This window comes from Dryobates pubescens, chromosome 9, assembly GCF_014839835.1.
Source record: "Dryobates pubescens isolate bDryPub1 chromosome 9, bDryPub1.pri, whole genome shotgun sequence".
In the NCBI taxonomy this organism is placed as follows: domain Eukaryota; kingdom Metazoa; phylum Chordata; class Aves; order Piciformes; family Picidae; genus Dryobates; species Dryobates pubescens.
In genome coordinates, this window is record NC_071620.1 from 13,191,907 (window position 1) to 13,201,160 (window position 9,254).

Here is a 9,254-nt window from a genome sequence, read left to right on the forward strand (position 1 = left end):
CAGTGTTTCAGTTGTTTGGGCTCTTTTGAAGGAATGTAGCCTAGTCGGGCATAAACATGACCATTTCTATATGCTGTGGGGCTGCAGTGTGGAGATTTGAGCAAGTTCAATGCTGTGACAGAATGATTGATTTAAGCAAAAGCTTACTACTTTCTAGCCCTTGAGAGAGGAGAGAAAGAGAATTCCCAGGATTCTTCATGATAGAACAAGACCTCTGAGCGCTTCTGTATTTCAAGATGGCAAAAGCAGTGCATAAATTGCTATTTTTGAGCCACAAAGACCAAAACCTCCCTCTAGCCCTCAAAAGCATGGACTTTTTAAGAGGGAGCTGCACACTGAATATTTCTCACAGTTCCTGTGTGTCACAAAAATAACCAATCAACTCATGGGGTAGAAAAGGAGAAAGAGAAACTTCTTTGGTACAAGGTTGCTGGAGTCCCGGAGAGATTCCAAACCCAGCTGGACATTGTGATCCTTGGCAACCTGCTGTGGGTGACCCTGCTCTAGCAGGAGGGTTGGACTAGATGATCTCCCAAGGTCCCTTCTTACCCCCACCATGCTGGGATTAGACAATCCAGCATCATCATATGGATCATTTATCAGCAGGAGTTTACAATGGATTTATTACTCACTGAGGCCACTTGAGCTGCCTCCCGACTGCACCCTTTCCCATCCTCCCCACATTGCTCTGTCTGTGTGTGAAAGATGAAATGGTTGAGGAACATCTAAAGATATTCAGGGGTAATCTTGGGTTTTGCTGCAATTTAAAGGCATTCCAACTGCTCAGAGGAATCCACAACCCATTTTAAAATAGTTTGAAGAATTTATGCATAAATTTCCTGGTTTGACATCTTGAAGCTACCCAAGTGTCAGAATTTCTGAACTCCATTAGGGGGAAAGTTCCATTTCTGGCAAAAGAGAGAATTCTAAAAGTGGCAGTTATGAATAAAAGAACTATTGTTGATCCAAATTTGATTCTTGTCTCCCCTCAAATTATTTCTTTAGGCTGGGATTAAACAAAATGCTTCTCTATTCACTTTATCAGTTTTACTGAAAAACTTGAGAGTCAAAAAATCATTTTTGGTTGGAAAAGATTCTCTAAGACCATCAAGTGCAATGATTCCCTAACTCTACCAAGGCTGGCGCTAAACCATGTCCCTCAGCACCATCTCTACAATGCTTTTAAACACCTCCAGGGATGGGGATTCCATCATCTCCACGGGGAGCCTTGTTGCAGTGTCTGAGAACACTTTCAGTCAAGAAGTTTCTCCTAATGTCCAACCTAAACCTCCCCTGGTGCAACTTAAGGCCATTTGCTCTTGTCCTATCACTTATCCTATTTCCCCTTGCCCTATTTTTTTTCCTGTGGCATCAGAATTACCTAAAATGTATTTGCTTGAATTGCCAAGGAGATTTATCCATGGCTATAAATTAAACCAAGATGTTCCACAGATCATTTTGGATCCGCACCTAGTACAATGTCCTGGAAAAGTCTGCCATCAAGAAATGTTGTTGCATGTATGAGGATTAATTCAACCAGTTGCTGATTGATTAGACAGCATAAAATATTTGAAGTGAGGGCTAGACCAATTTGTGGGTGAAATGAAAGACACACTAAATATTATCTTAATATTGCTTTACAATTTAATTACTTTGTGTGTGAGAGCTTTCTTCAGCTCCAGGCCCCGTGACTGCCCTGGATTTGTGGTGGGTAGAATCACAGTCAAAGAATGTAAAGGTCGTATAGTCCAAGCCCCCTGCAGTCAGCAGTGACACCTGCCACTGGAACAGGTTGCTCAAGGCTCCAGACAAGCTGACCTGGAATGGTTCCAAAGATTGGGCATCTCCCACCGCTCTGGCCAACTGGGGCCAGTGCCTCACCAACCTCAGCCAGTGTCTCACCAGCCTCAGTGTAGGGAAGAGCAGAGTGAGAGGGGATCTTCTCAATGCTGATTAATATCTTGTATACTAGGATGGGAGGGAGCAGCTTCAAGCTGGAAGAGGGTAGACTGGCTATTAGGAAGAAATTCTTTACAGCGAGGGTGGTGAGACACTGAAACAAGTTTCCCAGAAAGGTTGTGGATGTCCCCTCCATGGAAGTGTTCAAGGCCAGGATAGATGGGCCCTGAAGCAACCAGATCTAGTAGGATGTGTCCCGGCCTGTGTCAGAGGGGTTGGAACTAGCTGATGCAACCCAAACCAGTGTGTGAGGGAGGGGAGCAAGAGGACGAGGCCAGATTCTTCATTGCTGTCCAACAGCAGGGCAAGGGACAACAGGCACAAACTGGAATCCAGGAAGTTCCATGTGAGGATGAGGAGAAACTTCTTTGCTGTGACGGTGCTGGAGCCTTGGAGCAGGCTGAGCAGAGAGGTTGTGAAGCCCCCTTCTCTGGGGAGATTCCAAACTCGCCTGGACATCGTGAACCTGAGCAACCTGCTGTGGGTGACTCTGCTTTAGCAGGGGGGTTGGCCTGAATGACCTCCAGAGGTCCCTTCCAACCCCTACCGTGCTGGGATTCTGTGATTTTTAAACCATGAAACCCTAAGGAAAAAAAATGTTAATTGCAACAGAAAGCCTCTTGCCTGCCTACACGTTGTGGTTGTTTAATGTCGATTTGTCTTCCCCTAGCAGTGAAATGCCACATCCATATTTAAAAATCTGAAGTATTGACAAAATCTTCCGAGCACATAAAGCTGTTTGAGCAAAAATAAGAGAGCGTCTGCCGTGCTGCAGCTACCGAAATGAAACAGCTCATCGATCTACCCCCAAAAAAATATCTGCCTACGGAACAGGGCACTCTGCAGCCGGCAGGAAACCTGCTGCTGTTCTCAGGCAGGGAGAAATCCTCACCACGAAATCTCTGCTGACTTCAGCAGGGCCAACTGCTAGGAGACTGACAGGGTGATCATTATGCTTTTAAATTAAGTTGATGCACACGAAGTCATGAATAGGAGCTGTGACAGCAGAAAGGTTTAACGAAAGGCTTACAAGGGAAGCCAAAAATCCAGAAGGAACAGGCTGCAGGTACAAAATTAATGTGTTCTTCATAACAAAAAAAATAATCCAATTTTAATAGGTCAAACCTTCAAACCATTATTTTTGCCTCAGCATGTCCAAAATCTCATCATCTGTCAGTACTGTTCGAAATAGAGAAAGAACCTGCTGATTGAATCATAGAATTGTTTCAGTGGGAAAAGAAGTCCCAAGATCAAGTCCAGCCTTCAATCTAAGACCACCACAGCCATTAAACCATGTCCCCAAGTGCCATGCCCACATGTTTCATCAACACCTCCAGGGACAGTGACTCCAGCACCTCCCCAGGTAATCTAACGCCTGACTAAAGTGCAAATATTAGACTAGAATGAACCAGGTTGGAAAAGACAAGTGTGCTTTCTCAGGGGCTTGAGCCATTACTTATGGTGGAAGCACTCCTAAATGATTAACTACCCACTTAAAAGCAACCTTTTGGCCTCACAGAATCTCTATACTCTTCCAGCTATTAAAACCAAACCCAAAGTTTCTGCTGTCTGTACTTACTTACCAGAAGAAAGGGCTGGTTGGTTTTTTTTTTTGTGTGTGGCAGTTTTGCTTGTAAATGTTTTATTAGATAAAAAAAATAAAATAAAATAACTTTTTAATGCTATTAGTGGATACATGTGTAACAATACTTAATGAAGTATCAGGTTGTAGGTGGGATTTGGGGTTCAGGAGTGTCATGGTTGCAACTAAACAGTCAGAGCTCTGTTCTGCTCCAGTCTCTTCTCAATGGACATCTGTTGTTGGGTTTTTGTTTGTTTGTTTTCCCCTCCCCAGGATTTAGACAAACTCATTCTTTGTCAAGGTGCGTCATCCTTAAGGCCTTGCAAACATTGTAGTGATTGAACCAAAACAAAGAGCGAGCTCAGCTTTCTTGACCTGAAGACCACGCTGCTCCTCAAGCTTCCAAAGGTGCCTTGCGTTGGTTCGGGTTTTTTCAAGCAGTTGGTGGCAAATCAGCAAGAAAGAAATCAGAGGAGAAGAACTTGGGCACTTGGAAAATCAAACCAGTAAAGTGCACGGTTAAGACTGTACAAAATCATATTAATCTGATCCCAAGAACTTGCTGGGTTGTGGATATTTAATACAATTTTGGCTTGCCTGGAATGTAACCATCATGCTTGGACAGGAAAGGATTTTCTTTGTCTTTTCCTGAAGTCATCTGCAGGACTGATGGAATTCAATTCTCAGGGGTAACATACTGCATCTCTTTGGATATTAATTGGCTTCCTAAGTCCTCAAGGAGATGGGGAAGGTGTGTGTTGGGTGGAAGGTGTGGAGGGCTGCAAGGTGTCCCTGTGCCTTTCGTTTAGATGCCAGTACTCTCCAGCTCCCCGTCCTCCAGCTCAAACACGGCATGTGACCTAGAAATCATAAAGAGTTTCTGTTTATTTGTATACTGTCTTTTCTGGGATTGCTCCCCTCTTTGTTCTCTGTTGGTAGCCTCGAGAGAGTCCATCTTCTCAAGTGGTTCCTCCTCACAGTCCTGGGTTTTACTGGCTGGGGTATTGGCAACTGACTCCAAGGAGGTGCCTGCCTCCTCCAGGTGGCTGTAGCCCTTATTGCTGCTGGAAGGCTTAGACTGGGAGCTCTGGGAGTCTGTCCTGGCGATGGCAGGAGGGGTTGAGGGAGGTGACCCTTCGAGATCCAGAGATTTGGAGTAGCTAGAAGATGCCTTTACCAAGAAGCCGGAGTCCAGGCCCCTGTCAACAGCTGGGGACCGATGTGGCTCAGGGAAAAGGGGACGCTTGGCATCAGGCAAGCAGCTGGTGCTCTGCCGCCTGAGGATCAGCCTGTGCCTTCTTAACCCACAGCCTCCCTCCACATGCCCGCTGCTGAGGTTGGTCAAGCTCAGTTCAAACTCGCCCCGCGGGATCTCCCGGGCTCCTCTCTCCCCAGGAGGCCTCCGCCAGCCTCCTCCACTGCTCGGTGCCAAGGGCAGGAGGGCAAAAGCACTCAGCGAAGAGCCAACGATGGAGCTGGTTGTGCTGCGCCGGTCCCAGCTCTCCGGTGGGCTACAAGGTGGGCTGGTGACAGCACGGGCAGCACGCTCCTGGTAGATGCTGTACACAGCCTCGGCCAGGCTGGGTGGCTGTGGTGGGATGCAGAAGGAGGAACGCCGTGGTGGGGACGCCAGGTCCGGTGGGGAAAGGGAGACACCAAGTCCTGGTGGCCAGGAGCTCTTGGCCAGCATGGCCGCAGCACCCAGGCCTTCCCCACCGGGTTTGAGCTCCAGGCCCCGGGACTGCATATAGTTGACAAAGCCATTGAGAGGGGCTGAGGCTGGGGTGCCTCTGTCCTTGGCCCGAAGGCTGTGGGCATCGATGACGGTGGAGTAGAGGTCACGCAGGTTGATGATCTTGGTCTTCTTGTCGCGGTTCTCATGCAACACCGCGTTGGCGCAGATGAACAGGAAGATGCCAATGCCCATGATGAGAGGCCCCAGCACCTTCAGCTTGTCTGAGTGCAAGTAGCTCGAGAACAGACGGAAAAGGAAACCCGCTGAGGCCTGGGGGGACGAGGAAGAAGAAGGGGACTGTGAGAATCCCCAGCTTGTAGCAGCAGTAGAACTATTGGCTCTAGGAGGGCGGTCTGGATGGATTCCTGCTTCTGCCCCTTCCTGGCTCCAAGAGCGGTTCTTGGGGGTGTCACCCTGTGGCGCCAGGTGCCGACCCCTGCTGAAGCTACCTTCTCTGTACACCTGGCTGGGCTTGGGCCAGTAGCCCACCACGGCCAAGGCAATGCCCACCAGCAGCACAAGGATGCCACAGAGGGCAATGAGCCCCGAGACGGAGCACAGCTTGAGCTTGCCTTTCACCACCACCACGTCGTTCTTGCGCTTCTTTTTGGCCTTGCGTTTGCGTTTGGGGACTTGGCTTTGGGGTCGCAAGGGATCCTGTTTCCTAGCTGAGATCCTCAGGAGGCCTCCAGTGGCGATCATGGCTGGCTACCCAGAGGGCTGCTCCCTATGGCCACTCCAGCTCCTGCAGTGAAAATAAAAGAGGATGAGGACCAGGGGGAGACCTGCAGAACAAAAGGTGTCTCTGCTGCTCCTTGCTCAAACCCCTGCTAGTTAAAATGCTCAACATGAAGGTTGACACCAGCTGTGCTTGCCCACACAGCTCCTGCAGACTGACAGCAGCGCAGCAGCAACATGTCCCACTCTGCTCCTGCCAAACAACCAATTAATTTCTTTCCACTACAGCTAAATGATAGAGGAAGTGCTATACAATCATAGATTCATTTTTGGTTGGAAGAGACCTCTAAGGTAATCAAGTCCAATCATTAGGCCAGCACTGCCAGGTCACCACTAAATCACGTCCCTCAGCCCCACATCTACACAGCTTTGAAACCCCTCCAGGGATGGGGTCTCCACCACTGCCTTGAGTAGCATGGTCTAGGGCTTGACAACCCTTTTGGGGAAGATTTTTTTTTGTGTCCAACATAAACCTTCCATGGTGCAACTGGAGGCTGTTTCCTCTTTTCCAACCAAGACTATCTTGCTGGTGTGAAGAAACTAAGTGATCTTGCTGGTCTCAGAAAGAGCTTGCAAAGCGATGAAGCCCAGAGGATGCTGAGCCCCACTCTCTAACAAGGTCTGGGTTTACCCTGCACACTGTCTGGGGTTAGTGATGTCACAAAGGATTTGAAGGAATGGGGGAAATAAAAGCAGGAATATTTGATCTACAGACACTATTTGTTTCATTACACCACTTGCAGATGACTAAGGCGAGAGTTAAACACAACATTTGCCTTTTAGAATGAGAGGAAACGGACTGAGATTGTGCCAGGGGAGGTTTAGATATTAGGAAAATGTCTTTCCTGGAAGAGTGGTCAGGCATTGGAACAAGCTGCCTGGGAGGTGGTAGAGACACTGTCCCTTTAAGAAGTGTGTGACACTTTGGGACATTGTTTAATGGCCACGGTGGTCTTAGTTTGAAGGTTGGTCTCGATGAGCTTAGAGGTCTTTTCTAACTGAAATGATTCTATGACTCAAAGGAGTGGGACAGGAATGACTGTGAAACGCACAAGGGTAATATTTTCACACTGGAAAGTAAAACCCTGTGAAAGTTTCATCCTTGATATGCAATATTACAGACATCCATCTCCTGCCTGCAGTCCAGAGGCACCCCTGGGTTGGGAACATGTGCCATGCTTCAGGTAACTGTTATGTAACGGCAGCCACTTTCTCCCCGCCCCCCAGCAAGGGGAGATGGTGGCTGGCAGGTAGGAGATGACATACCGAGTCAAATCTGATTACAGGAGTAGTGAAGCCTCGTGAGAGTCACCTGGGGAAGTGGCTGCTTGCAGCGGACGGGCAGGGGACTAACACTGAGCATTTATGGCTTTGTTTCAGCGGCCCATCGGAGTCATCTCCTGTCCCAGTGATTTGAGCTGCGAAAAAGCAGCGTGGAGGAGATCTTGCAAATTATTTTGGGAGATATTCCTTCATGCTCCTGAGGAGCTCGATCTTCTTCTCCCCCCTTTCCGAGTGTCTAATTATTCCTGCGTGTCACAAAGATCACAGAAGGGTTTGGAAGGGATCTTAAAGATCATCTTGTTCCAATCCCCTTGCCATGGGGAGATAACACTGAATAGAAAACGATGCATAAAGTTCAATTTATTTCAGTGAAAGGTGATTAAATAAGCACCTAACCCCCTCTCCTTCCCCCCTCCCCTCCCTGCAATGTATCTTGCTCCTCTTTCCCTTTTCAGCTTTTAAATCTCAACTCATTTGTATCTCCAGATTTGCCACGGATGCAGTGATTTTGCATCCCATTTCTATTTTCTCCAGGAAGGGAAGGGTGTTGTCAGCAAGGACATGGTTAAATTACTCTCCCAAGAGCTGCACGCTCAAAACAAAGAGCAGTCTTCTCCTTCCTAGCGCTGAACTATTTAAGTTAAAAAGAAAGAGAGGAAAAAAAAAAGGCAAAAAAAAAAGGCAGCTGCATTTTTTGGTGATGCTAAAGCGAAATTACCCAGCTTTAATTCCCAGTGGTTAATCTTCTTTCTGCTGCCCCGCACCAGGTGCCTCGGAGATGATTTTTATCGGGTTTTGGAGAGCAGAACGAGCTGAAAACTGACACAAAATCAGCTCCGAGGCACCTTCCCGGTCGGGCAGCGCCTGGCACTGAGTTTTGGAGACGCGAGAACGAGGGTGGGCAGGTGATGGAGAGCAACGAGGGGGACCGCAATGCCATGAGACACCCCGGGACATGCAGGAGCCACAGCCCACAGGCTCTGACCGAGATCTCCATCAGCCCCCCGCCAAGCCCGCTCGGCCGTCCACGGTAAAGCCTGAGCAGGGTTTAAACAGAGTTAAACGGACCCGGTGTAACCCTTTCCCAGCCACGGACAGGGCTCACCGGGGCAGGGGTCACCATACCCCCTGTTCGGGAGCTCCCCAGCCCCGGTGGTTACGGCTGGTTCCACCTGGTACCCCACGGCCAGGCTCAGTCCGGCATCTCCCCACCGTGGGTGCAGAGCTCGGAGCCCCAGGACTCCCTCACCCCACCCTGGGGAGTCGCTGGGACGGAGCCGCAGCTCAAAGATGGCAGCGGGGCGGCTGGAAGTGTCTGTGTAGGCGGGGGGACACACGGGAGATCACCGCGGTCACTTACCGAGGAGAACCGGGGGGAAATCCGCGTTGGAAGCGGCCGAGCCGCCGCGGGGAAGAAACTTTCCGGCCCGACCTGGCATCCCCGCCCCGCCACCGGCCACCCCCACCGCTCCTCACGGCTCCGGCCGGGCTGGCGGCGGGGCTGGGGCGAGCACCGGACGCCCTCTCGGCCCCACCAGCATCCGCCGCCGCCTCAGGGAATCGGGCGGGAGGGCCGTTCCCCCGCCATGCCGCATCCTTCCCAGCCCAGCTCAGTTCGGCCTGGCCCGGCCCGGCAGAGCCGCTGCCGGTAGCGCGGGTGCCGCGGCGGGCGGTGCGCGGCTGGCGGCCGGACTCTGCGCGGTTGCCTAGGCGACGGTGCCCGCGACACAAGCAAATGGCGGCGGGAGGGACGCGGCCGCCTCCCCCCTTACGCCACCTGCGCACCTGCGCCAAGCCACGCCCCAAAACATGGCCACGCCCATCCGGGACCACACCCACCATCTGACCCCGCCCGCTAGGCGACCCCTCCCTCATAGTCCACGCCCACAGCGCCCTCACCCCTCAGGCTGTGTGTGTGCCGTTTTACCCCCTGGGCTCTTCCGTCCCCTGTCCCAC

The 9,254-nt window shown here is 50.5% G+C and overlaps 1 protein-coding gene across 1 annotated transcript; it reads right to left on the reverse strand.

Moving 5' to 3' along the window:
* Nucleotides 1-3,574: 3,574 nt before the first annotated feature.
* Nucleotides 3,575-8,998, reverse strand: TMEM200C (transmembrane protein 200C). Its single transcript, XM_054164372.1, has 2 exons — nucleotides 8,659-8,998; nucleotides 3,575-6,021 (listed from the first exon to the last, which is right to left on the reverse strand). Exon 2 carries the CDS (start codon nucleotides 5,976-5,978, stop codon nucleotides 4,347-4,349), a length of 1,632 nt encoding a protein of 543 aa, XP_054020347.1. The 5' UTR covers nucleotides 5,979-6,021; nucleotides 8,659-8,998; the 3' UTR covers nucleotides 3,575-4,346.
* Nucleotides 8,999-9,254: the final 256 nt, after the last annotated feature.

Coding starts and splice junctions, on each gene's coding strand:
- TMEM200C (XM_054164372.1), bottom strand. CDS start 5,978: ATGATCGCCACTGGAGGCCTCCTGAGGATCTCAGCTAGGAAACAGGAT.